Source organism: Monodon monoceros, unplaced genomic scaffold, assembly GCF_005190385.1.
Source record: "Monodon monoceros isolate NGI ecotype Baffin Bay Population unplaced genomic scaffold, NGI_Narwhal_1 Super_Scaffold_21, whole genome shotgun sequence".
In the NCBI taxonomy this organism is placed as follows: Eukaryota; Metazoa; Chordata; class Mammalia; order Artiodactyla; family Monodontidae; genus Monodon; species Monodon monoceros.
In genome coordinates this window covers 171,179,901-171,207,500 of record NW_021703778.1, presented here as the reverse complement: position 1 = coordinate 171,207,500, position 27,600 = coordinate 171,179,901, and the positions used below count along the sequence as shown (strand labels likewise).

General features: G+C 51.4%; 1 protein-coding gene across 2 annotated transcripts in view; it reads right to left on the bottom strand.

Moving 5' to 3' along the window:
* Positions 1–27,600, bottom strand: part of DYNC1H1 (dynein cytoplasmic 1 heavy chain 1) — a 65,825-nt gene that overhangs the window by 18,476 nt on the left and 19,749 nt on the right. For both annotated transcript variants that reach the window (XM_029236975.1, XM_029236976.1), the window contains exons 10-44: positions 27,290–27,439; positions 25,485–25,631; positions 22,848–22,988; positions 22,325–22,501; positions 22,081–22,191; positions 21,878–21,997; positions 21,226–21,465; positions 19,506–19,661; positions 19,263–19,376; positions 18,917–19,027; positions 18,629–18,838; positions 18,314–18,460; positions 17,798–17,964; positions 17,522–17,695; positions 16,637–16,802; positions 16,366–16,554; positions 16,078–16,272; positions 15,109–15,391; positions 14,499–14,599; positions 13,741–13,900; positions 12,479–12,722; positions 12,119–12,302; positions 11,634–11,846; positions 10,648–10,886; positions 10,306–10,462; positions 8,428–8,655; positions 7,700–7,930; positions 7,411–7,551; positions 6,994–7,227; positions 6,701–6,907; positions 6,490–6,611; positions 5,856–6,021; positions 4,583–4,746; positions 2,106–2,235; positions 524–657 (exon numbers count right to left, since the gene is read on the bottom strand). In XM_029236975.1, coding sequence (XP_029092808.1) covers positions 524–657; positions 2,106–2,235; positions 4,583–4,746; positions 5,856–6,021; positions 6,490–6,611; positions 6,701–6,907; positions 6,994–7,227; positions 7,411–7,551; positions 7,700–7,930; positions 8,428–8,655; positions 10,306–10,462; positions 10,648–10,886; positions 11,634–11,846; positions 12,119–12,302; positions 12,479–12,722; positions 13,741–13,900; positions 14,499–14,599; positions 15,109–15,391; positions 16,078–16,272; positions 16,366–16,554; positions 16,637–16,802; positions 17,522–17,695; positions 17,798–17,964; positions 18,314–18,460; positions 18,629–18,838; positions 18,917–19,027; positions 19,263–19,376; positions 19,506–19,661; positions 21,226–21,465; positions 21,878–21,997; positions 22,081–22,191; positions 22,325–22,501; positions 22,848–22,988; positions 25,485–25,631; positions 27,290–27,439 — 6,053 coding nt within the window. The remainder of the gene's footprint in view (positions 1–523; positions 658–2,105; positions 2,236–4,582; positions 4,747–5,855; positions 6,022–6,489; positions 6,612–6,700; positions 6,908–6,993; positions 7,228–7,410; positions 7,552–7,699; positions 7,931–8,427; positions 8,656–10,305; positions 10,463–10,647; positions 10,887–11,633; positions 11,847–12,118; positions 12,303–12,478; positions 12,723–13,740; positions 13,901–14,498; positions 14,600–15,108; positions 15,392–16,077; positions 16,273–16,365; positions 16,555–16,636; positions 16,803–17,521; positions 17,696–17,797; positions 17,965–18,313; positions 18,461–18,628; positions 18,839–18,916; positions 19,028–19,262; positions 19,377–19,505; positions 19,662–21,225; positions 21,466–21,877; positions 21,998–22,080; positions 22,192–22,324; positions 22,502–22,847; positions 22,989–25,484; positions 25,632–27,289; positions 27,440–27,600) is intronic.

Sequence of the window (27,600 nt, the reverse complement as noted above, 5' to 3'; positions counted from 1 at the left end):
TTTTTTTGTGGTACGCGGGCCTCTCCCGCTGCGGAGCACAGGCTCCGGACGCGCAGGCTCAGCGGCCATGGCTCACGGGCCCAGCCGCTCCGCGGCATGTGGGATCTTCCCGGACCGGGGCACGAACCCGCGTCCCCTGCATTGGCAGGCGGACACCGCGCCACCAGGGAAGCCCTGGAACGCGTTTTAACTTGAATTTGTACACTAAACATTCGTACAGCAATTGTTATTTGCCAGGTCCGGTGAGGCGGCAAAGATAAAAAAGACATGGCGCCGCCCCGGACACCCTGATGACTCGAGGGAGACAAGCCGATTCTAGCAGGAGGGTGAAGGGCTGTAGTCGCAGCCGGTGGTAAGCTCCGCTCAGCAGAGCTGGACTAAGAAGTGGGAGTCACTTGGCAGATGAAGGCAGGGGCGTGGGAGGCCCGTCAAGAGGACAGCACGAGGCCTGGCCTGACCCCCGCCCCCATCAAATCGAGAGCAGCTCGGGTGAGTGGTGAGGCTGCAGCAACAAAAAGCCCACCGGTCAATCCTGAGCACGTGGTCCAACACCTCATTAAACAGGACCAGAGGAACATCGAGCTCTTCTTCATAGAAGACTTTCAGCCTGGCTTTGACATAATCTCTTAACTCTTCTTGGTCTACTGGGATGTAATCCTGTAGGAAAAAAGGTAGATCCAATTACGAAGAAGAAATCATCTTAGTTTTTATAGCAAAGTGGATTATATTTCCATATACCAAGAAACTGTCAAAAAATGAGACGAAAGCAGGTATTTATAACATAGGAACAAAAATATAAGTAAACTAGGATGAGACATGGAAAGACATGGAAAATCTTTACAGAGAAAACTGAACTTCACTGAAAGACATCACAGAACATCTAAGTAAATGAAGAGCTACACCATGATCATGGAGAGAAAAACACACAACTAAAAATGTCAGTTCCACCCAACTGACACACAGATTCAATGTAATCCCAGTCAAAATCTCAGTGGTGGAGGGTGGAAGTTGTTTTGGTGCAACTTGACAAGCCAATTCTAAATTTCATTTGGAAGGGGAAAAGCCCAAGACTGGAAAGATGACCCACCCCTTTAAGAACCAGGTGTTCTGGACAGGGACTGTCCTATCTGGTGGACTTAGAACTGTGATCAGGACCACGTGGTTTTAGCACAGGAAGCAGCAAATGGACCAATGGACAGGACAGAGCTCTGTAACAGACTCACGCGCACAGGGAAACCCATGTGACAGTGCGACACTGCAGAGTCCCAGTGCTGGGACCGTGGACATGCACAAAAGAAAAACTGAAAATGAACCCACAGCTCACCCCATACACTAACTCAATTCAGATGGATTAAGGGTTTAAACGATATTCCATTACAAATGTTTGTTCTTCAAAAGACGCTATAAAGAGAGTGAAAAGACAAGCCACTGGGAGAAGATGGTGCCCATAAATGAAACAGGATTAGTATCTAGAGTCTAGAAATAAATAGGAAATTCTAGAAACACTCAGCAAATCTCTCTTGTCCTTCTTGCTTCTGTGCCTTTGCTCCTATCAGGCCCTGTGCCTGCCATGCCCTTGTCGACACTCAGATGAAGGCCTATGGACACTTGCCTAAGCCCCTATGTCAGGGTCAGCTCTCCCAAGGTGGGGCCATCCACCCTATGAGACGGAGCTCCTAAAGGAAGGCTGTCCTCATTCCTAAATCAGCATCACCTACCGAAGGAAATGCACATCAAGACTGTCCCTTCCTACGATGTCGGCTGTCGGCTCTCTTTTTCAGAGAAAGTGGCAGCTCACAGCTATTCTGGAAATGTCACTCTGTTTAGCATCCTAGTATACGAAACATTTTCACACAAGTCATCCCTAACTGCCCTGATTTCACTGAAGTCCCGTCTCCTGCTGGTTGGATCCACAGCTCTTGGAGCGGTCCTGGGATTCTCTGCCCTGAATTATCAACGGCTGCAAATACGTGGCCCATCATGCCTATAGCCGCAGCTTCCTTTATAGTGTGCTTCAAGGCAAAGACGTTTCTGACGAGAAGGTAATTCTAACTAGTAGGACAGGAGCAAAGAAAAGTATTCCTAACGTGATGTAGACGCGTTACCTTTGACAACCAGTTGCTGTACAGGATGGGCCGGCTCATCGCCTTCTCCTTGTCTATGTTGGGGAAATGCTTCAGAGCAACCATATCAATATTTTCGTCGGTCCAGCGCCTCTCCTCATCTTCTACAAGTCTGTCGGAAGAGAAGACAGAGGCCGTGGTGAGAAAACACCTGGTTTTGTGGGTGCTGTGGGCTACTCCAAGGGCTGGCATTAGTCTTCTACCAGAAATTTTCATTTTCTACAAATGGAAGAACCTAAGACTCTGAACTCGAGATGACTTAAGTAGTCCGAAACATAGATATTAAATACGAAAATCTTAAAAAACAAAACTCCTCTAAAAATGTTTAATTACATTGATTTACAAAATGAAAACTTCATTTTAGTTTCTAAGCTTGCTTAATATAAATGTTTCAAGTATCAAGGGGCATTATGGGAACAGGAATAGAGATACAAGGTGTACAGTTTTGGAAACACAAGGCTTACGGAGAAAACCACAGAGCAAGCAGGCGAGACTCTAACTGTCCCTATAGGTGTGGGAGGTACCTTCTGAGCAGCTGAATACATGATAACTTAGGCTACCAGGTGAAGGTCCAATGAGCATGTCACGTACTTACCGTAGCCAACCAGAATTTAGAAGCACAACTGCTATTGCGAAATTTCAATCTAAACAAAATTATATCTCTGGTATGTTAAGAAATGTAAAAATGATACTGTAGCCCAATTATTTTTTTTAATTAAAGAAGGGAGAATGAAGGTAGCTCACGTAACATAAAAAGGACCGCCTTTTAAAGTGGTAGAGCCGCAATACGAGAGATAAAAGCTGGGCTGCCAGGGCTCGTGTGCCCCCGCTCTGCCTTGGTTAGCTCATCTCTCTCCCTGGCTCTCTGCAGGGCAGCTCTGTGGGAAATGAGAACTCCAAGGAGGCTGGCGTGGAACCCAGTCATCTACAACAACGCAATATTCCAAGACTCCTCGAAAGCATGGGTGAGAAACGCTGCCTGAAGGCAAGAATAACTGGTCCAGACGTGTAACTACCAAAGGCTTAAGTATTTCTTAGTCTGGAGGGAACCATCTGCCTTGGGTTCTGCCAGGCGAGTAACTATTAACCAACTCCTACGACTACCCACACCTGAGGCCATGAGTGGTCAGAGGAGCTTGTCCTGCTGGGACCGTGTCCTCTACGGATGGGCCACCTCGGGCGACCTCACATGTAGCCCGGGCCCGAGGGGTCCTGCCCTCCTGCTCCTACTCTGCAGCCCCTCTTGCTCTGTTCCGAGTAACCTGTTCACGGGCAGAACATTTCCCCAAATAGTTTGCAACAGGAAATCGTGGTGCTGCAGTAAATAGTAAATCAGTTAAGATCTGTTGTTTGTTAGAAGTTTAGAGTTAAAGCAACACAAGTCTAACTTTTTCTCACTAATCGAAAATGAGCCTAAAAGGCTATGAAGGACTGCAGTGCTGAGATACATAAAATTAACAATATAGGAAAAATCAATAAAAATGACAGAGCAGGAACTAGGAAAACCAAGAATCTACTATAAGACAAAGATCGTACACAACCATTAACAAAGAATACAAGAAAAAGATTCTGATTTTAAAAGGTCAATAGGGACTTTCCTGGTGGCGCAGTGGTTAAGAATCCCCATGCCAATGTACGGGACGTGGGTTCAAGCCCTGGTCCAGGAAGATCCCACATGCCACGGAGCAACTAAGGCCGTGCGCCACAACTACTGAGCCCTCGTGCCTAGAGTCCTTGCTCCGCAACAAGAGAAGCCACCACAGTGAGAAGCCCGCTCACCGCAACGAAGAGCAGCCCCCTGCTTGCCCAGACTAGAGAAAGCCTGCGCGCAGCAACGAAGACCCAACACAGCCAAAAATAAATGAGTAATAATAAAAAAAGGTCAATAATTTTCAAGATGCCTTGAGAGAGAAAACGACTCAACTTTTTACTGAGACTTACGATGTTCAAACCACAAAACCTTCCACAATCCAAGCTGACCACTACAGCCACTAGCAAGTCTCTCCCTTCAGTACTGGTCACTTAACTAGAAAAAGTCAAAACTTGCAAGACTTGAAATAAGTGGCCAACAGGTAAAAAGAGAAAACTAAAGTCCCAGAGATAAGAACAGCTGCAAATCCTCTGATGGGAGCAAAGACTGAGGGTGAGGAAGGGGTGGTGGTTACGGAACTGCACCCCACGCTGCTGTTAGAAGGCACTGAAATTCACCTGTGACCTCTGTGCCCTGACCTTGTGTGGGGCCCACCCGACAGTGAAAGAGGTGAGTTAAAGTGCCTTGCCCGAGGTTACCGGTAACCAGCAGGGCCGTGGGGGTCTCGTACATACGGGTGGCCGTGATCAACTCCCAGATGCAAGGCTGCCCTCGCCACCTCACTCCTGTCCATGACCAGCTCAGCCTGCCTCTGCCTCATGCAGACCCTAACTCGGGGGGTCGGAAGGGTCAACATCCTTGGTTTTACCTGTCCTGGAAGAGACGGAGGGCTTCATGTGCCCAAATCCGAATGAGGCCTTCCACAGGCAGAGTCTCCAGGGGTCTCAGTGCCTCGAAGATACCTCGCACCCACCGGGTCATTTCACGGGGTGAGTAGATATAGTGGGGCTGTGTGTCCTGAGTGAACCTCTCCTGCAGGAATCGAAAAGATGCAAGTTACACGTAAATGTCCTAAGACACGGAAAGTAGTTAAAAAGTCAAATGCAGTATAACATTTTTATATTAAGAATAAAGACTCCAGACCCTGGAATATTTGAGAATGAATTGGTAAATAACGTTGGGACTACTGTTCAGTAGATCCAAGTTGCTCACTTTATGTTGCAATTAATTATATTTAAAGATTTATACGTTAAAAAAAAAAAAATAGGGCTTCCCTGGTGGCGCAGTGGTTGAGAGTCCGCCTGCCGATGCAGGGGACACGGGTTCGTGCCCCGGTCCGGGAGGGTGCTGTGTGCCGCGGAGCGGCTGGGCCCATGGGCCATGGCCGCTGGGCCTGCGCGTCCAGAGCCTGTGCTCCACAGCGGGAGAGGTCGTGGCAGTGAGAGGCCCACGTACCGCAAAAAAAAAAAAAAAAAAAAAAGAAAGAAAAAAAAAGATGGCTGTCTCAGTGGAAAGTCGGCAGTTCTCTTGCAAGGGCCCTTGTCAGAGGCTAATAAAGAAACGCAAGCCAAAACCATGAGAGCCACTTCTGCTCATCCGGTGGGCAAAGATCTTTTTGTTTTTTATTTTGGCAGTGCCCCGCAGCACGTGGGATCTTAGCTCCCCAACCAGGGATCGAACCCGCGCCCCCTGCATTGGAGGGATGGAGTCTTAACCACCGGACTGCCTGGGAAGTCCCAGTGGGCAAAGATCTTTTCAATAAATATTTTTTCAAGGCTGAAAGAGGCATTGTGGTGGAACTGTAACCGGTCTGGCCCCGACAGGTTTGGCCACATGCAGTCACCACAGACACTGCAGAAGAACAAGTACAGACAGGCACACGTTGGTGCTGTTAAAGCAGAAGTGGCCACATCCTTTTAGAAACGGCACAGCACGGTCTCGGTTTCGTGAGGGGAATGAACACATGTACGTGTGCCAGACGAGGACGGCGAGAACAAGGGGATGTTCGCGGGTGCAGAACCAGCCGCAAGCATCATCTGTTGAGACCCTGGAGCAAGTCTCCCGGCTCAGCCGGAGCTCCAGGTGAAGCTCAGCCTCTCAACAGAGCCTTTCGGTCACGACGGGGCAAAGACGCCGCACACCTGGGACATGGTGTAGAATTCCACCATCGCCGCGGTGAGAGGCTCTGCGTATGTGCGCAGGGACGGGATGAGGCGCAGCATGGCCCGGTTGAAGGTGCCGTAGATCTGCGTCAGGGAGGCGGGTCCCGGGTAATCCACATACACCACAGGCACGTGACGCAGGAACCTGCACAAAGACAGCCCGGCTCAGCCTCGTATGGGGTGAGGGGCAGCATGCCTGCGAGGGCTGCCTTCCTGTCCCAGGCCGACCGGGGGCTTCCTGACCCGCCCCCACGGCTTCGCGCCACAGCTGACTGAGGTCTCACTCAAACTACTTGGGCCTGGGTCTGACACGTAGCTGTAGATGCAAAAAACCGGAAAAGAACCGAGCAAAGGTGGGAAAACGATTCGGGCTTATTTCAGCCTCATCCTGGCCCTACAGGCAGGTCTGGGGCAGCTCACTTCTGCCCAGCAAGTCGTCGCTTTCATTTTGAGTGTGTTCCCAGCACAGTGACATAACCCCAGAGGAACCCCACGACGAGCAGTATTTTGTTACCTTTTTATAATGACAACCACAGTTTCGTCATGCTACATTTAAAGCAAACCCGGAACTGGTGTGTGTGAGATCAGGGAAGTCTACGGGGCTGTGTGTTACCTGTGAGAGAGGGGCTTCCTTCCAGGATCAGTGGGCGGGTTACAAGCCCCGACAAACTGGATCCTCTCCAGCTTCACCCAAGTCTGATCTGAGGTTCGGTAAAAGCCTCCGTGCTCCACCATCTGAGGGCAAGGGGGAGTGAGACACGTTAGGGGCAAATGTGAACAGGACACGTTGTGGAGGAGAGGGCACCTCGTGGACATAAACACACCTGTCTGATGAAGGATATGACCCTCTGCGTCCCGTATTTATCCATGTCTGGCAGGTTGATTTCATCACAGAACAACACCAGCCACTTCCCGAGCTGAACAGGGGCCAGGACGACCCCGTTTGGTGTGCGTCTGTACTCGCAGTAGTGGTCAAAAGTCTTCAGCAGGAGCTCTGGAGTAGTAGCGCTGGAGAAGTTAAGACCCACGACCTGGAGAAGGGAAGAAACAAGCGAGGTGTTGGAAGGCCGACCCCGTGCTTGAGCCCCAGGTCCGCTGCCCACTCCAGCCTCTTTACCTCCATGTCGGGCAGGGCCCGGAGGGCGCTGAAGAGCGTCATGGTCTTGCCAGACCCAGGAGGGCCGCACAAGACCAGCGGCTTGTGCTCGGCCAGCCAGGTGTACAAGAGGGCCTCGTGGCGGACGGTGTCCAGCGTTGGCACGACGACGTCAGGGGCGGCCACCTTGTGCGTCTCCACTTCAATCTGAGGCACCTTGGCCTGCCACGGCGACCATTCTCCGCTGATGGACACCTGCACACACGGGCGGGCGCCGGTCACCCTGGGACCCATGTACCTGCTCACCTACAAGACTTGCTCACTTTCATGCAAGTCAGAACCTCCAAGTCAACCTGCATCCCTTGTGCCACAGAAAACTAAAAGGGCAAAACCCTCCTACGAAAGAAGAGACAACGTCCAGTCGAGGCGCGCACTCACTTCGTAGTCGATGATGGGGATGTTGGGAGCAGCGGGCAGTGGCACCGTCGTGATCCTTCTGATGTATTCACCCAGCTCTGCTCTCATTTTCAGCCGACTGTCTCCAGACAAGGACCAAAGGATGGCGTAAACCAGATACCGCTATTGGAATAGGAAGTGGGTCCCGTTTTGAATGGAATTTCAACAATAAAGGAAAGACATTTACAACGATGTTACCCTGAAGCAGTGGTGCCCAGAGATGCTGCCGGCACCTCCCCCAGCACCTGGCCACAGCTGGACCCCTCCTGACCTGGATGTAGCGCTCCAGCTGCTCGATCTGCATGGGGAAGTCGGGGTGGTTGGCGCTGTACTGGGCCACGTTGCGGCAGGCCTGGTGCAGCATGGAGAAGAGCGAGCCCAGGCAGCGCAGGCGCGTCAGGTCCATGATGTGCTCCAGCTTGAAGGCGTGCTCCAGGGCCTTGGTGACCAGGCCGTTGGACGTGAAGTACGGCTGCATGATCGTTGCTGCGTCCCTCTGGATCTACAGGAGGGAGTGAATGATGCTTAGCTACCATCTCAAAAAGCGGGGAGGTTTTCATCTCCTCTAACCTAGGCCCAGGAGAGGATCAACGCAACTGTGAAAAGTAGTTTTATGGGTTGAAAAAATGAGGAATGAAGCTTCAACGACCAACCCTTTATTCCTTCATCTTGGTGGTTCTCAAAAAAAAAGATCACGCTTCCTAGGAACATTGGTCTTCACCATCGAAATGCAAAAGGTCCACCTTTCATCAATTTGCAAAGAAAACTAAAGAATTCTTTAAATTTTCCGTGCGCGGCTACGCTTTTGCAGCAGCGACTGCACTGATTATGCAAACCTCCAGCGAGTGGCCGGCTTCAGCAGCGGAGCAGTGACCATCGTGAAAAGCACCCCACCTTCCAGATGCTCAGGGTGGGACGCCCGGCCTCACTCTGCGCAGCGGCCCAGCACCCTCAGATGCCAGCTGGCTGCACTCGGCGGAGCGGCGCTGGCCCGCGTACCTGCAGCATCGGGGAGGCGGCCTCCTCGCCCTCGTCCTCCTTGCCCTTGCGCCGGCGCTGGGCCTCGTCCTCCCCCTCGTCCAGGGGGATGCTGCGCAGCCTGGCCAGGAAGTTGTTGAATATCATGTCCGTGCTGAGCACGTCCTCGCTGAACCAAACCATGCCGCAGCGCGACACCGTGGCCAGGGTGGCGTACTTCAGGTCCTGCACTTCAAACATGATGCGCACCTTGAGAGAAGAGAACACCGAGCACAGTTAATGACGTGGGTTTGGTACAGACCCGGGTACTAAAATTACTTTACCTATATGCCCACTGAAAGAGCAATTTAAATCCAATCTCACTGCACTTGGTTTAGAAGTAAAAATGTCTACGGTTTGCCTCATCACAACATCCACCAACACTCTCTCCCTGAGAATCTGGGTGGGAAAAAACCTGTGTGTGGTGGGGAGGAGAGGAGAGGAGAGGAGAGGAGCTCTGGTGGGACGGAGCCAACAGCTCCCTGGGTGGCAGGGTCAGCAGTGAGGTGCTGTGGCCAGGTTCCTGGCCTCGAACCCGCCGGCAGGCTGGCCAGCAGGGTCCCCTTTCGCACGTGGGGTTGGCAGCCTCGCCGGGTCCCACTGCTAGTCGCCAGTGGGGCTGAGATTCAAACTGGACCATCTGATCCCAGAGCCTTAACATCACTGCTAACACGCCTCACAAGGAGATCAATCTTTCTGACAACAGTTAGAATCTACTGGGTAGTGAGCTGTAAGAAAAGAACCCGACAAGTCAAATCAAGACACGAGTCTGCATACGTGCATGTTCCCAGACCCGCGGCTTGGTTTCTGAAGCAGAGATAACCACCGATGCTGACCCGGCGTCGCGGGAAAGGCTCCTGCTCCCCAGCGGCTCAGGAGTGCGGCCGGACTCCTCCCTTCCCTTCCACCCACCTCCAGCCCGTCAGCCGACCCCACTGGCACAAGCTTGAACTCACACCCACAGCTCAGCTACTTCTCAGCACCTCCACGGCTGTGCCTGGGGTGCCGTGGCCTCCCAGCTCACCTAGCACGCAAGCTCCAGTCCTCAGCGACCCCGGGCCTGACCTCATCTCGCCTGTTCCCCCTTGGGTCCCGCCCCAACTTCTCTCCGCATCAGCCAACTGCCCCGCTCTCCTCGCACACGCCGGGCACAGCCAGACGCTCCTCCCCCGCCACCCGCCCCTCCACCTGGAATGCCCGGAAGCCACAGGAGCCGCCCCCTCGTGCCCTCAGCTTCCCCGGGGAGCCTCAGCACCGCCCCTTCTGCCAGTGCAAGCTCCACCCCTTGGCACCGGGCGGCTGCTCTCCTCCAGTTTACTTTCTCCGTAGCCCCAACACCACTTATCCTGTCTGTCTCCCACCTCAGACTGTGAGCCCTGGGAGGGCAGGGGTTTTGTCTGTGTTGTTTACAGCCACATTTTCAGCATCTAGAACAAGGCCCGGCACACGACGGAACTCCAGAGAAGTGGCGTCAAAGTATGAACGCACGCCCAGGCCAGGCCTGCCCATGTTTACCGCTGTCAGGGGGCGTGGTCAGGACCTGGATCAAGTGCTCATTTCCAAGGGATGACCCTGGAAGTGTCCATGTCTAAATCCCTCGTTCTGCCGTTTCGCAGAAATCCTAACTACAACCCCGCCTCACGGAGTCGCAGGAAAAGCTACCCGGGGACTACTGAGCAGGCTTAATATTCAACAAGTGCGGAAAGTCGTGAATGGATGCTTTGAAAACATTTCTCACCAGCCACAGGAATGGAAAGAATGTAGCACAGAGAGGCCCCGACACTGACTGCTGCCACAGAGGCTGGAGCCGCTCCCCCGGCTGCGCGCCAGGCAGTCAGGGCGGGATACTTAGCCTCGTACGTTGGGCGGAAGGCTGAGGCGCTCTCCGTTGGGCAGGGTCAGCAGCTTGTTGTCATCCAGCACCGAGTTCAAGTTCTCCACCCACTCGGGATCCACATCGCCATCAAAGACGATCCACTGGCGCTTCTGCAGCTCACCCCTCACGTTGTCTATGATCCTGGTGTGGGAGGATTTTACAGCAGCGGGTGACTGAGGTTGAAAATGCTCAGCCTGTAACGGTTTCTAAAGTGACTTTAATTTGTCCAGAGCGTGGTAAGAAGAATAACGTACGCTGTTACCACGAGGACAGAGTGCCTAGGTCCCAGTTCTCCGGAGTGCGGACACCCACCCAAGTGTACTTACTTCCTCAGAACATGTGTGAACAGCCCATCTGTCCATTCCCTGGTGTTGGGGTCCAGGGTTCCGTACAGGTGGTCTTTGCTGATGGCTTTAGGGTCGATGATATGGGCCACGCCCTCCACACCCTCGAGCCTCTCCAGAGCCTTCAGAAGAACGCGCCAGGCCATGCTCTTCCCGCTGCCCGAGGGCCCCACCATCATCAGGCCGTGGTTGATCTGGGTGATCTGATAGAGCTGGAGAACCTGAGGGCCAGACCGACCAGCACCATAAGCACTCCAGAGAAGGAAGGTGGAAGGGTCCTCACCGCCCCTCCCACCGCCGAGCAGGAGACGTGTGCTGTGACTCTTCCAAGGCAAGTACTGGGGCTTTCTAACCAGAGAGACCTTCAACTGGCCACAGCACAGCAAACACAGAGGGTTTTTACTGAACTGTGGAGCTGTCTGACTGAGTCAGGAGACGCTCACCGAGCTGCCTCAGGAGACACCCCTGAGGTGCCCTGCCAGGAGAACAGAGACCAGATGAACGAGCCGCCTGTCTAACCCAGGACCGCAGCGGAGGGTCAGCACGCACAGCTTGTGCACGTGACACGCTTTTTCTTAAGTGAATCTCACAGAGGAGATAAAGAAGTCGATACAGAATGTAAACCCTATTGATTACACATTTATGTTGTTAATCGTGGTATTGGGAAGTCTTGTAAGCAGATCATTTACTGCCATAGACGGTTTTCATCACGATCCCCTTTAGCCAGCATTTTCAGAGAACAAACTGTACCACATAATTGAAAATTTCAGGTAAGTTTCCCTATCACTACTCTCAAGTTAGGAAAAAATCCTAACAGGTCTTGGGGCAAATCTCCACAAACCAGACGACACCCCTGGTGGACAAAGCCCCGTAAGACGTGGCTTCTCCACCAAGTCCGCGGCCGTCGTTACCGCTCGCGGCCGCCTGCGGGGTTGTGAGGCGCCAGCCAACACCACGATCCCAGCTACCTTTTCAACCCACATCCCGCCGACTTCTTCTCCGTCTCCGTATGTCAGGTACATCTCCTGGCACACTTTCTTGAGCTCCTCCCTCAGCGCTGTCATCTCGCCCCGGTGATACTGGACCCCAGGGAACACGTCCGACAAGAGGCTGAAAAGCAGCGGGATGTCTTCTGCCACCAGCTTTGGCACCATCGTCTCACAGACGCTCTGGATCAGGATCTGCGTGGGGAGAAGGGGATGAGCTCTGCGGGGGGGGGCGGCTCCACGTCTACTGCCCTGTCCCCGGAGGACCCACGGCACAGCTGTCCCGTGAGCAAGCAGTGAGGCCCAGCGCCCCGCACCCACCCCCAGGCTTCCCGTCAAATGCGGGTCCCCTCCGTTCACCCCGGGGCACGTGAGCCACAGTGAGAGCCCTCCAGGCATGACTTCAGGGTGGCAAAGGGTAATACAAGCAGAGTCTGGGCCTGAGCGGTTAGGGGTGCCTCGCCCACCTCTTGCTCAGGGAGATTCTCCGCGATTTCTCCTTCGTCCACCGCCTCGCCGCGCTCCGCCTTCTCCCTCTTGATCTTCTGGATCCGCTCCCGCTTCACGTTTCCGGCGCTCACCAGCACGCTCTTCAAGGCTCGGAGACCAAAGTCGTAGTGGCTTTGAGAAGAGAGCTGCTCGTCGCATAGTCTAAAAGAGAAAGGGTTTTCTTAAAAAGCAGTACACTTTGAGCACCAAGAGCATCGAACATCAAGAAATCAGAGACGGATACTTGGAAGGTAGTGTCGTAACTACACAGGTAAACTTTAAATGGCACACTTGACACATGCCAGAAACACGATTCGGAATAACTCTAAGTGACTCACTTGAAGAACGGGACGATCTTGTTGGCAAGGACCTCGGCGGTGCGGAAGCCCTGTGAGTACAGCATGACCTGGGCGATGAGCTGCCGGTCGGGCTTGGTCATGGCCAAGCTCCGGAAGAGCTTCTTCAAGTTGTCTGGAAGGTTCGACCGGCCCGCGTAGCCAGGGTTCATGGTGATGAAGATGGCCATGTCTGGGCTCACCTTGACTTGTTTGTTCAGCAGCTCACAAGTAATGGGGGCAGAGGCTGAAAATCGGAGGATGGTGTTAAGACTCGTGATAGTCAAAAAACCACTCCAAAATCTAAAACTGCAGAGCAAGCACCCATCTCCCTGCCGACCCAGGACTCCAGGGGAGCTGGAGGCTCTCACCAGACACAATGCCCACCAGCCCAGGCAGGCCCATCTTCACCCACTTCACCCACACAAAAGCCGTCCGAATGTGTAACGGATCAAGTCCCGGAGGCAGGAAGCCCACTATTTGTGCATTACTGAGCATCACAAGGTCAATGCAAGAACAGAAACACAGCCCAACAATAGTTGCAGAAATAAAAACCAATCCATGTTGTGACAAAACTGACGGGCTGAGGTCATGACAATGACCCTCTCGTAGGGTCATCAAAGGAAAACACAAAATAAACAGCCCCCCCCCCCGCCCCCCATCCCAGGACTACTTAGGGATCAGACTTCCTCCATAGGAGAACATGGAACATGGAGTACACAGGTACTGATTTGACACTCCTTTTGTTTTATTTGGGAGGTCTGGTAAGATGAGTTACCGTTATTATGGAAAAAAAGGGAACATTAAAAGGTAAACTCTCCAACGTGGATGTATTTATTTACGTCCTCCAGCTCACGAGCCCAGGCTGTGTGCGCAACAAGCTCCCGGGGCCCTCCGAGCAGGCACTCCCACCGTGACGAGGGCTCGTTCCCAACACTCTGGCCAGGAGGCCTGGCTCTGTGGGATGCAGGGAGGAGGAGGGGAATGCGGGGGGCCCAGAGCGGCTCAAACCTGTGTTGTGTGCAGACACCGGGGGAGGGAGCACGGTGACTCTGCTACAGGGGAAGGACTGACGGCTCCGCGGGGCTGCTCTGGGACGAGGGGTGCAGCGTTACCCTGGGCCCTACCGCCTGTCTTCACTCAGGATGCACTGCCCCGCCTGCAGCAGTGAGTCCTGGAGCTACGTTAAAGTCTCCCTTATTTCTAATCAAAGAGGCGGCCCCCTCTGCGCCCTCCAGGCAACTGTAAAGAGAAGCCGGTCTCACTCTTATCGTAGCTGGGGCTGGAGTGCTCGCGCAGCGCCTCCTGGATGCACTGCACCTGCTGGGACACGGCCGACAGCATCCGCTCCTCCAGGCGGTTGAACTCGTCAAAGCAGCCCCATGCGCCCACCTGGCAAAGCCCCACAAAGATCCGTCCCATCGCCTGAAACGAGAAGAAGGGAAGGGAGCTGAAACCACGGCCGTGGTGCTGGCTGTATGGGGCTCCGATTCTGGCTTGGATGACGGGTCCCACCCTGGGCAAATCACATCTTGAAACCCTTGTCTGCTCATCTTTGAAATGGGAACAATATCATCTTCCTCCCAGGGTGGGGGGGGTGGGGGTGGGAGGGGCTGTGAAGGTGGCATCAGCTTCACACGTGAGGCAAGGAGCCCAGCCCCACAGGTCAAGTGCCTCATAAACAGTGGTACAGATGTAACGTATCATTTTTCCTCCCGTGCCAATAAAATCCCAATGACAAGGTTAACACGTTGTTTAAAAAACCTTTCCCATAATGTTTGTTTATTTCCGGGCATAGACACCAGGAAGATATGTTACACTGAGGAGTCCGAAGAATTTGAGGACGTGAAGCTCAAGTCGGTGTCAAGCACGTGCTGGGAACCTCCAACAGCTCAAGTAACCCTGTCCCCAGAGGACCATGCTGTGCTGTAAGGCCAACACAGCTCTAAGAGGTGCCGCCTGCTATTCCCCACCCAGCCCTCTCAGGCCCTTAACTCTAGGTGGTTCCCACAGAGCTTCTCACCTGGAAGTCAAAGGTTTCATCACAGTTGAAAACTAAAACAAAGCGTCCAAGCTGGTGGCCGAGAGCTTTGACAGACTCGGTCTTCCCAGTCCCAGCAGGCCCTATTGTTTGAAGAAAAGGAATTGAGAACTCAAGTAAGAACACACCTTTAGTTTTAAGAACTGTAAAAAGCAATTCATTTTAAAAAACCAAAGTACAATCATCCCTCGGTCTCCACGTGGACTGGTCCAGGACCCCTGCGTCTACCCAAATCCATGGACCCTCGAGTCCAACAGTTGGCCCTCCGTATCCACAGGTTCTGCATCCATGGATTCAACCAACCTCGGATGGAAACTTTAATCCATGGTTGGTTCAACCTGAGGATGTGAAACCGGTGAACATGAAGGGCCGACTGCCTATCTATTAAAACAACTCTGTGTCTAAGTGGACTCACACAGTTCAAATCAGTGTCGTTCAAGGGTCAACTATAACTGTGATAGCCGCCAACGGATTTAAAGTTTTAGAAGGTACCAGCCACGCAGTTAAGAAATACATTTAGATCATTTGCTTAATCTTGGAAAAGTACGTTTCCTATCTGACTCCACCTGTCCAGGTGTGGGGAGGGACTCACCGAAGGGGGACCCGCCCAACCTGGCCTCCAAGGCCTGTGTCATCGTCAAGTAGCAGCGGTCGGTGAGGGGGGTCTGGACCAGCTTGTCCTGGACACCCAGGTACTCAAAGCCATAGTTAAACTTGGCATTTGCCATTTGAATCGACAACTGCTGCAACACATCGGTTTGCTTAGGGTCAAAGTAAAACCGCATCTGGCTGAGCCACTCGAAAGACTTGGCGTTGTCGATCTTGCTCTTCATCAGGGACCTGGTGACGTCTCTCTGGTGAACCAACTCTGTGATCTGAAGAAAGAGTCACTTTAAAGAGCTTATCAGAAAGTACATTTCATGAACTGAAGCATGTAAACTAAAGTACATAAGCGTATCCTCGGGGTGCGGGGGTTATTTAGTAGACTTTTAAATTGAGATTCTAGGTCCAGTTACAGTGTAAACATTCACTTTTAAAAACAAGAGAACTGTTGTTCACTTTAAAAAACAATAAAACTGTTATTCACACAATGGAATTACACAGAATCAAGAGCTGCAGCAAAAACAAAGAAACAACAAACAAAAACTCTGCTAGTTGCAACTAGCATAAAACGTGATGGGAGAAGAGCTGTCTCTATCCTAACAGTCCATCTGCTGCACACGGGGGCGCAAAGGCCAGCAGCAGCAAGCAACTCGGGCTCAGAGACACGCTGGGCTGGTCCGCCACGGGACGTGTTCTTTGGGAAGGACAGGACGAGAGTGTGAAAGACCCAGAGGCACGAGTGTCACCCCTTTGTGTCGGGAGGTCGTGTGTGTTAACTCCCGTCCCCCAAGATTGCCTTTCAACAGTACCAGAGAGTCAAGTACACACCCCAGCATTTGTCAACAGGCCATCCACTTGTTTTTCTCCCTGCCACCAATTAGGATCTTTTTCAAGCGCGAGTTCTTTCAACTGTCCGAGGCGAAGCCCCAGGAGCCTGGCTGGGAGGAATGGGACTAACCAAGTGCTCCAGCTTGCGTCTCCGGAGCGGTGGCTGCTCCATGAGGACCGAGTCGGCCAGCACGTTGAGGGTGACCTCCACGTTGCTGAGCACGGAGTGCAGGGGGGCCGTGTCGCCGCTCCCGCCGACGCTGCTCAGCGCCGTCTCCACGTTCTCAGACCAGGCAATCTGGGCTGACAGGACCACGAGCTGGGCCTGCGAGACACGGCACACAAGACCCAAAAGGATGGTTTTAAAGATCAGCCAGTGCCCTCACCTTCAGACTGTCCCCCTTCTACTGGACAGTACCTGGTATTTGTCAATCCAGGTGATGTAGGTATTTGGGTCAATTGAAGTTGCTTTACCAAAAATCTCAACTTCTGTAACAGACTCAGCAAGGAGTTTGGCCAGCGTGACTCTCATCTCCTTCTCTACTAAGGTGAGCCACTCGTTGATTTTGGGATGTTCAGTAATTGACACGGGAGTTTTAAACATAACCTGAAATAAAGAAACTCTAAGAATTAAAGTGCGCAAAGATGGGAGTGAAGTTTCCTAAGTTACAATTAATGAATGTAACTACCTCCTCTCCTTCACGGGATGAGATGCCCAGGACGACAGAGTTGTCTTCATTTAGGATGATGCTCGAAACACCAGCAAACATTTTCTTGAAATGTTTCTGTAACTTAGCTACATTCTTACTGTTTCCAATGATTTCAAGCAAATCTTCATCACCCACAAAATAAAACCTAAAATTAAAATAGCATGTAAGTTGCTAAAACATGACATATACACAAATAAGGGGAATCAAGGCAAAACTTCAGGAAAGGAAGGTGGATATGGATTGTGATGGACCACCTCCAGCCTGAATTCAGATCACATCCAAATTTCTTCCAGCCCTCAGCAAAAGATATACACTCACCTAACAGATCCTGAAGAGAAATTCAATGGATTTCATATAATTCACCGGATTTCATATAATTCACCGCACCTTAGGAATTTTTTAAAAACCTGCTCTATTTATATTAAGCAAACTATTCAGAAAGAAAAGAATGCCACTTAGAAAATAAAATACAACTTTCCTGGTGGTCCAGTGGTTAAGACTCCATGCTTCCACCACAGGGGGCACGGGTTTGATCCCTGGTCAGGGAAGTTCCGCATGCCACACAGTGTGGCCAAAAAAAAAAAAAGAATCACAGCTAAATTTTTAAGAGACGCTAGCTACCTGGGAGGGTGAATAATAGTTTAAATGAAGCTTAGTAAATGAACCCACGGTAGAAAATTAAGGATTATTTGTTATAATTAGGAAGCAATGGATGAAGGAGAAACGGTATTCACTAAATCGGTTACTGGTAACAAAACCCTTGACGTCAGAGTGACCAACACACAGGCCAGGAGGGAGGGAGGGGCGGGAAGGAGGCGCCGGAGCTGACCTTCCCTTCAGTCCCCGTAAAAACCACCCTCTCACCTGGGGAAAGATGAGCGCTCTCTTTCCAGGTACTCTCCCAGGGCTTTCTGGATCTTTCCTAGCAGGTCTGCTAATCTCTCCAGCGACCTCTGTACCCCCTGGATGTTCAGAACATCCATGACCAGGGGAGACTTGGATACTTTTTTCATGAGAGCCAAGAATTCCGTGCTGATACTACAAATCAAATTAAAAGCGAGGTTAACATCAGCCTTCGTGCAAAGGGTGGTTACCAGCCAAGCCTACCCTTCAGCCCTCCATCCCGGCTCGAGGCTGTACCTCTGAAACCGCTGGGTTTCCACCGGCAGCAGGTGTTTGATGTCTGCGCTGCCCGTAAAGATGCCCTCCAGGTAGACCCAGCGCCTCTGCACGTCGATCCACACGTCGAAGAGAGCCATGATCCGGTTCAGTTTGTCTTCCCAGCTCAGGGCATCCTCTTCAAACACCTAGCGGGTGGATGGAAGGCAGAGCTCAACTGCTGAACTCTCCACTCTCAGATACACCAGGACTCACGCCAATATGCAGAAAGAAGATCCTGTCAACTTACGTGACTCACATTTTCTACCAGAGGCACCTGGGAACTGTGAGTCTGGCCATTTTTATTTTTTAATTATTTAAAAAGAATCTGTTTTGGCCACACAGCATGCCGGATCTTAGTTCCCCTACAGGGATCGAACCCATGCCCCCTGCAGTGGAAGCGCGGAGTCAATCGCTGGACCGCCTGGGAAGGCCCTGACTGTAAGTCTGAAGGTACAACGGTGGATGTGCGGGAGGGACACCTCCCCACAGCGGTACCTTATAATACGGAGAGAGCTTCATGGCAGACACGCTGTTGATGTGCTCTTTGACCTTGTTGAAGAGGTCGTCCCAGCCTCGGATCAGGCGACACTTGTTCTGATAGTTAACCAAGTCTAATTCGTAAGTATTCCACACTTCTCTTATCTGAAATGAAACCGAAAGAGGCACGTCATCAGTATGTGGGCGTTCGCCAGCCACACAAGTGACCGAGTGTAATGGAGACAAAAGGGACCACATGTGAGGCTCAAATCTACGTCAGTCTATGTCACAGCCTGAAACAAGATCTGGAATGCCCATCAGCCTATTACTTACCTGCTTCAAAAATTCCTCCAAAGCCATCTCCCCCTGTGCTACAAGCAGCACATCCTTGACAACCGCTTCATTTTTCTGCAAGTCAACGTCCCAGATCTGGCCGAGGGTCAGCTCAGAAACAACCCAGTTTACACGAAGCCGTTTCATCAGCTGTTTCCAGTGGCGATCTTTAAGTGCTTCAGATTTCAGTTCAATCACCAGCATGTTTATCTGTGGAGAGATGGAGCCGTGTTACCCGTGTGGCGTGTTTCTAGCGGACATCTGTGACCGCAGCTCTGAGTCACCGACCTTGAGGTAACCTTTCAGAAGCCTCTGGACAAACTCGTAGGACGCGTACTGCCGTAATCGTGCGGGGAAGTTTTTCAGCTGGTTCAAGAGGCCATCTAAATTTTGCCGAAGCTGTCAAGAGAAACACGAGATGGTATTTAGTTTGCCAACATTCCTTTAAATGATGAAATATTTTTAAAATGGTTTCAGGAGAAATTTTACATTAATCTGGATGAATAATGTAAATGACCATCAAGTGACATTTTGTGAATTCTAACAGTTCCTTGCTTGCCGAGTTTCTAGGTGATGCCTACAACTTTCAGTGCGTGAAGGCGTGTACGTAACAGCTACCGGTAGCTCCACGTACCTTCCGAGGCTGCACCGAAACCCACGGCTGCTCCTTCATCTGATCGATCTGCTCCCAGACCTTAGACAGTTCTGACCAAACGCCTTTGAGGTCCTGTAGCTCCTCTAAGGCCACCTGCGATGAAGCAGAGTAAAGCAGCTGAAATGGAAGCAGAACCACCCCACGGCTCTTGAGACACTGTGGGCCAGAGGCAGCGTGAGCACGAGGGGCCCGGCCCCAGCTGCCCGCTGGAGCGGTTCGTACCTGGACGCGCTCTTCGCTGCCACCGAGAAGTCCCGTATCTGTCAGTTCCAGCGCCTCCTTGGCCTTCGCACACTTCTCCCTGTCGTCCTTCAGCCTGCCGAACTTTCCTTCATATATGGTGAGAGCCTGAAGCGCCTCCTCCGGGCGAAGATTGCCCTGAAGCAGTCAAGGCCAGAGGATCAGAGCCGGGGCTCAGGACACACGAGCTCTGGCTCTGAAACGGTGGAGGGGGCCTGCTGGGCTTCTAGAATATGTGATTCCTTGAACACATCTACGTACGTAAACATCCAAAAGCTGTACACTGATGATGCACGTCCATTACTGGATGAACTTTTACCTCCAGGGTTGACACAGGGAAGGTGGAGCACCTCTCGACTCAGCCACCCCTCACTAAGTGCCGAGGGAGACGGAAGAGAAGAGTCAGGACAGACCTGGGCCTGGAGCAGGACACTCCTGACCTAGGGGACAGGGTGCTTGGGGCTGCCAGCCACGCCCTCCCTGAGATGCGGAGTCGTGGTATCAGTTACCGAGAGAAGAATGAAGAGGAAAGCACTGTTCTCACTGGAGAAGACTCTACTTCAGCCTTAACACTGTTTACACACTTCCTTTCCATTCTGATAACCTTTGAGAAGGACTACACAAAATATCAAAGTTTTCACTCTAACACATTACTAGCAAGGTGAGGCAACAAAAGATATTCAAATTCAGGTGATCACACTCGTTTGTCTAGTGATCAGTACTCACTCCCCTGCAGAGCCTGGAAGCTCTGGCGTTAGCAAAAGCACAAGCCTGCTTAACAGCGGGGCCCCTCAGCCAAAATGAAACACAAGGCAGGACCTTGGGCCCAGCAGCACAGAGGCCAACCCAGTAGACGTGGGGCAGCCAAATCAGCCCCCAGGACTGGTGCGGAGAACCTCCATCCACACTATAAAGCCAGACTGACGTTCAGAGCATTTCAAAACCCTTCCCCTTCTATGCGTACGTGTATGTCTAAGTTTGAATTCCACCCAGTGAGCCAGGCAGGCCGTGACCTACTTGCCTGAGCCCCATACTGGCCGTCCCCCTGCCTGGACGCCCCCTCGGCCACGGCACGCTTGCCGGCCCCTCCCTCAGCCTCCACATGTCAACCCCCTGCAGAGCAGGAACGCACCAACACCCCTTTCCCGCGGCACGTATCACCATCTGACTTAAAACACCTGCTCTTCTCGTTCACTCTTTACCCTCCGTGCCCCAGTGGAGCATAACTCCATGCAGGGAGGGCTCCTTTCTGGTCACCGCTGTATCTCTGCTGCCCAGAATATAGTCGGTGCTCAATAAATACTTGAATGAACCCAGAGACCAGCGTGTGGCAGGTCCCGGTACAGAAAGCCTTAATGACCGCGACAATGACGTCAGAGTTCAAGCGCGATGCTTGGCCTGTGTCCACGAGAGAGGAAGTTCTAACTTCTGACTATGCTTAAGTAAGAGGATAACTTACAAACAGAAAAACGTTAGTCTTTAAAACAATTCCCTGACTTAAGTGACTGTCACGAGGAGGTCTAAGTAGGCTTTCGTGTTTCCAAATCCACTACCTGCAAGTACTGCTCCTTTTAATTACAGGGAAAAGTCTTCATTCTGGAAAGCTAAGCCATGGCAGGGCCTTTTAAGTCTCCGAAAGCAGAGACGCCAGGTCACCTGCTGCCGGCTCGGGAGAAGCTGCGGCGCCGGGCGCGAGACTCACCGTGACAGGCTTGGTCTTCTCCCAGTCGGTCAGCAGGTCGGAGGTGCGGCTCTCCACAGCCCGGTCCTCCTGGACGATCTTCATCTGCAGGTTTGCCACCTGCTGCTGGATGGCAGAGTCCTTCCGCCGCATGATGTCGTTGAAGGCCCCCCACTCTCCCTCGATGTTGTCAATGTAAAGCCAGGAAGGCGGGAACTGGAACCTTTGCTTTTCCAGCAAGCGCTGGCCGTTGCGGTAGAGCTTTGAGGGTCACAGAATAAACTTAGCACTTTCCTTCACAAGGGCAGCAGAGACAGCTGTCAGATTCCCGCGGACGGGAGGGCACCCCGCGGCTACGGAGCACACGTGCTCCCCTCCCGACGGCACCGTGGCCAGTCCCGTGACTGCTCCCGGCTGCACCGGGTGGCCCCGAGCGGGGTCTAAGCGTGCTAGAGCTGGGCGTCACACCCTCCTTCCAAATTATGAGAAGGTAATTCAAGTTTGAGGACTTGAAGGTCCACAACTACAGCAAAAGATTTTAAAAGACAGGAGCCTGTGGCTCTCAAACCCTGAAGTGCCTAAGAATCACCTGCCCACCCTTACAAGCACGGCAGGGGCATGACAGAGATGCGCCGTAGACCCCACCTGAGACACAGTGAGGGACAGAGCTCACCTCGACTTGCTTTTCAAACTGCTTGATCTTCCGTTTCAGAGACTGCACGTAGGTGATGAAGGTCACAGCGTCGGAGGTGCTGGCCGTGTCCACGGAGTGTTGCTCCAGCTCCTGGCGAGACTGTCCGGAGAGAGCAGAGCGTTTAACGGAGAGCCGAGGGGCACCAGGGGGTTCATCACACCGGCAGGATCCTGTCTCCTCACCTTGGAGATCTGGGAGTGGAACTCTGTCATGTTTGAGCCGAGCATCTGCCCAAATTTGCTGAGGACCTCCTTATGCCAAGAGTCGTACTTCAGGTTCACCTTAGACTGGACCTGCAGGTGAAGGAGCACACGACAGCGGATGAGCAAGTCTTTCACGCTGGAGTGTTTATGCCTCAACTTCATTTTAGTCAGATGTTGCCGTCCCAGCTCCCTGGACACCTTTCAATGAGACAGCAGAGCTCACCTTGCCGTAATCTATGACTACTGGTCCAAACTCCTTCTTGGTCTCTGCATTGTCAAAGGTTCCTCGGGCCTTCCTTATCTGCACCAAGAGCGCCTGCCACTTGTTGAGATCCTCCCCGAGTCTGTTATAGATGTTCTCAGCTTGCATGTCCCACAAACACTGATACTGAAGCCAGACCTGCAAGTGAAGAACAGAGTTAGATACTACAGTTTGACTTTTCATTTTGTAAAATATTAACATATATTTTCATATTCTGTTAAAAGTCTCATGCTCTTTCATCGCCGTTAGGAAAACTCTCACTTCAAATTCTCAGAATTTTCCTAGCAAAAGAGAATTGTTTCCTGTTCTCCAAAATGATTAATATCCCACAAGGTTTGCCCTATTGTTCACTCCTTGTTTTAAGGCAGCAGATTTTACCTCATCGTTCACATTACACATAGTCAAGACCTCCTAGCTCCATATCATTAAATCTCATACTCCTAAGTGTGTAAGACAACATACTGGGATGAGACTAGCTTCTCACCTTGACGTACTGCTCGACTTCAGCTACGATGCCCATGACCGCAGAATACGATTCCTCCAGGGCAACGGGGCCATCTGGCATCCGTGTCAGAGCATTCCGGTAGAATTTCTCTTCTTCGGTCAGTTCATAGTGGACACCCACCTAACCAAACAAAGCCAGAAATGAACGCAGGTAGTGCGCACAAAAATGTGAATCTCAGAGTCACTTTCACTTAATTAAAATAAACCGAAAGAAACTGTATTTAAGGGATAACATTCACTTATCCCAGTCACAGGTAACCAGAAGCCTACTTATAATATAACTCCTCAAACCAACGAAAGGAACATCAACCACAAGCCAGAAGATGTGGCGTCACTACTGGCACAAGGCAAAAACGGTTAGAGAGCAGGCGAGCCCTAGGAGCAGAGAGCACGGCGCCCCAGAGCAGGGCCCTGCAAGACCTGAGCCTCTCATCCAAGAAGGCAGGACTGAAGGTGGCGCCTACGAGAGCGTGAGATGACCACGACCAAGTGTTAGCACCAACGTGGATGCTGGAACCCGCGACACAGTCATTTGTTTGTTTCAGCCACTTGTGGGCTGTCACGTGCCAGGCACTGTTGTAGGTACAACAAACAGACAAAAACCTCTGCTCACATAGATTTACATTCTGTGGGAGGAGAGAGACAACTAAGGGAAAAGCAAAATACACAGCATGTCACAGGGTGAGCAGTGCCATGGAGGAAAGCAGGGAAGAGGGGGCGAGGGGACGTGGGTGCAGGGAGGATGTATTTTGAGCAGGGGAGTCAGGGAAGGCCTCACTGAGGAGGTAACGAATGGGCAGGGACCAGGAGGTGGAGGGAGGGAGCCTGGTGAGTATTTGCTCCCAGGGCTTCCGAGTAAGCGCAAAGGCTCAGGGGCAAGAGTGCACCTGGCACGTGTGAGGATGAGCGAGAGCCCAGCGCGGCTGCAGCAGAGCCGTGAGGGGAGGAGCAGATCAGGGAGGCGGCGTGTCACGTGGGGCCCAGGAAGGCGCCGTGGTGGGTGAGACAGGAAGCCGTTAACGGGCTCCGAAAGAGAAACGTCAGGGCAAACACACAGTTTTAAGATGCACTCTGGCTGCTGTGCTGACGACTGACTGTAGGGGGCAAAAGCAGACACAGAGAGACCAGTCAGGAGGGGGCTTAAATAATCCGACTGAGGGATTATGGTACCTTGGACGGTGGTAGCGCTGGATGTGGTAAGAAACAGATTAGGGTTAATTTTTTTTTTAATTTTTAAATTAATTAATTAATTATTTTTGGCTGCGTCAGGTCTTTGTTGCTGCACACGGGCTTTCTCTAGTTGCGGCAAGCAGGGGGCTACTCTTTGTTGCGGTGCGCGGGCTTCTCATTGTGGTGGCTTCTCTTGCTGTGGAGCATGGGCTCTAGGCACATGCAGGCTTCAGTAGTTGTGGTGTGTGGGCTCAGTAGTTGTGGCTCGTGGGCTGTAGAGCGCAGGCTCAGTAGTTGTGGCGCACAGGCTTAGCTGCTCCGTGGCATGTGGGATCTTTCCCGACCAGGGATCGAACCCATGTCCCCTGCATTGGCAGGCAGATTCTTAACCACTGCACCACCAGGGAAGTCCCGATTAGGGTTAATTTTGAAGACAACGACTGTGGGTGTCCAGGAGCAGGTTGGAGGACGGGAAAAGAAAAGACTGGGGGAGGAGCAAATCTGAGGGAGGGGTCTGAGAGACAAGTCCAGTTTGACACGTCCATCAGGTGGTCACATGGAGACGCCAAGGAGGCAAAGGGACAGGCAGTCTGGAGTTCAGGAAAAGGCCTGGCTGGAGACAGGAACACGGAGTTGTGGCACTGGTATTTAAAGCCAACAGGCTGGATGAGACAGAGAGAGAGTGGGGTGGAGACGGCGCTGAACACGTAGAGCCAGTGAAGCAGATAGGCCAGCAAGGTGGAGGAAAGCCAGGAGAGCCGGCAAAAAGTGTGTGGCAAGGAGGGGGCAGGAAAAAGAGAACTGAGCTTACGTTCACAGTTAAGGAAAGAGACACGCTTCCGGATAGGATCACTGTTTTCCAGAAAAGTCGGTTACAGCAGAGATTGTGGAATATGTTTATTTGAAAACCACTGGTCCTATTTAGAAGTACTATTGCCTAGAGACCAGGGACTAAATGCAATGGTCTCTTGAGTTTTCCTTTTGCTCTAGGAGTGTCCTACTAAGAGCATACTATATCTGGGATTCGCTTTAAAATAATCTGCTGCTGGGGGGTGGGGAAGGGAATATAATGAAACAAAATTGGCCACATGTTGATAAATAAAGCAGAGCTTTATTTATGAGCTCACATGATTCCCTCTGCTTTTGTGTATGTTTGCAAATTCCCATAATAAAAATGCAAGTGGGAAGGTGGGCAGGGAAAAGCAGGAATTAAAATTCCCACAGAAGTTCACGGAGGGAATTTCTAAGAGGCCACTGACACCAGACCTCCGAACCCGTCTGTGTGGAAAAGTAACTACTGGGAAGAACGTCAGGTCACACAAAGCTTCCTCCAGCTTTCCCTCAGAGTGCCGAGCTGAGGTCTGGAGTTTGAAAAGACGCGTCAGGAGCTCTTTAAAGAGGCGCGTGGAGGTGGAGTCCCAGAGTGAGAGGGAGACGCGGAGCTCACCTGGTACCTCTGACTCTGGATCCTGGGGAGAGACAGCACCACCATCTTCCAGGTGAACATCTCCTGGTACAGCTTGTACCTGCACTCCTCGATTGGCGGGTTCAAATAGATGACCTGGTTGGTTATTCTCAGCTCATGGACGACATTCTATGAAGCAAAGATTTCATTTTTACTCAGCAATCTATTTCAGTAAAATGGCTTTGATAAAGAACACTTTCTCTCTCTAATTATTAAACTACTTCCGTCTGAACCACAAAGTCTGTTACTTTATCAACAGACTCGGTCTTCCCTGACTTCATGTTTGTGGTCTGTGCCCCCGCCAAGGAAGAGGAGGTCAGAGGGCAGGCCCCGCTTGGGTCCTTCCTGGGTCCCCCAGTGCCTGGGTGTCATACACACAACAGGTGCTCAGTGAAGCACCATCGGATATGACGTGTGCGATGATATCTGGACACGAGGACCTTGCGACCTGAGAAACCAGTGACACGAGGCCGATTTTACTGATGTCTATTTACAAGTCGGGGTCAGTCTGTGCCACCTGCCAGTGCTTTAAGCTAATGGAGAATTCCAGCTCAGTCTCCACTAGATACTGTATCCACTCAGACACACTCACTGGCTTTTCTGCATCTCAGTATTTTAAAAAGTACACTCTGGGGATGAGTATCTGTAATATTCCAAAGTGAAAACATTTTTTAAGCATAAAAGCGGAAAAAAAAAAGAAAAGGTATAAAGTCTGCGCAGAAAAAAAAACGCCAATTGTTTCTCCCAGATCAAAGTTTTTACTTGCCCAGCTCTTCCAGGCTTCTGTTTTGTGAGACCTTTTTATTGGTAAATATAACACACATACTGTAAACTACATAAAACTAACACATGGCTTAATGAATCAGCGTGAGGTGGACAGCTTTATAACCACCACCCACGACAGGAGACAGGGACCTACTTGCAGAGTCTGAACAGAACTTTCTGGAAAGCTTGCTAGGCCCCAGCTGACCACTCCTTCACACAAATGGGAAACAGCTGGCTTGGAGACAGACTGCTGTCCCGTGTGCTGACCAGTGTGCTACTGCATTCTCTCACAAGAATTCGATTCAGATTTTTGTGAAAACAGTGACATTTTAGGGTCATAGTCTGAACACCTGCTTGTAGCAGATTATCATGTTCAGTTCTGGAAATGATTTCTTACACATCATACATGCTTAGAAAGCAGAGATTTTTTTTTTTCCCAGTGTAAATTTACTTCTAAATATTATTTTCTATTAAAAAAAACTTCTGTTTTTGAAACTATTTTAGACTTACAGGAGAGTTCTAAGGCAAGTATGAAGAGTTTCCATACACCCTCACCAGCTTCCTCTAACATGGTGTAATTACCAAAACAAAGACGTCAGCACTGATATAATACTATGAACTGAAACACTGACTTCAGTCAGATTCCCAGGATCTAACAAGGACGCACATCACAGTTAGTTGTCACAGCTCCTCACTCCCTTCCAGTCTGTGACATTTTCTCAGCTTTTCCTGTCTCTCTCTCATGACCGTGGTATTCTGGTGTCCTGTGGGATGGCCCTCCACCTGGGTTCGCCTGACGTTTTCCTCATGGTTACTGGGGGGAAGACCATAGGGGTGAACAGCCCTTCTCATCTCACCACAGGTGACAGCATACATCTCCCCTGGGATGCTGACTTGGGTCAGCTGAGCGTGGTGGCACCTGTCAGGTTTCTCCACTGTAAAGTGACCTTTTCCCTGGTAGTTTTTAAGGGGAGAACCTTGTTTAATTTACTATCGAATCGGCTGCCCTGGGAAATACTGACCTTGATCTTTGGCTCTCCTCCAGGTTTGTGACTAACTTGAGGTGCGTCCGTATCCATGTCAACCTCTGCTTTATCCTCAGCTTGTCCAAGAAGCACCTGGGTCCAAGCTCTCAGGCCAGCTTGCAGGCGGACGCCCAGTATTCTTTCAATCTGCAGAGAAAACACGTCCAAGAACAGTGTTTCTTCCAAACGTTGGCTCAGAGCACGTTAACAGAAAGCTGATGCTTTAGGTCCAGGATGGACTGCTTCTGACTGCAAGCCTTCGCCCCTGCTTCTCAGCCTCATTTCCTCACCTTCCAGCCTCAGATCAC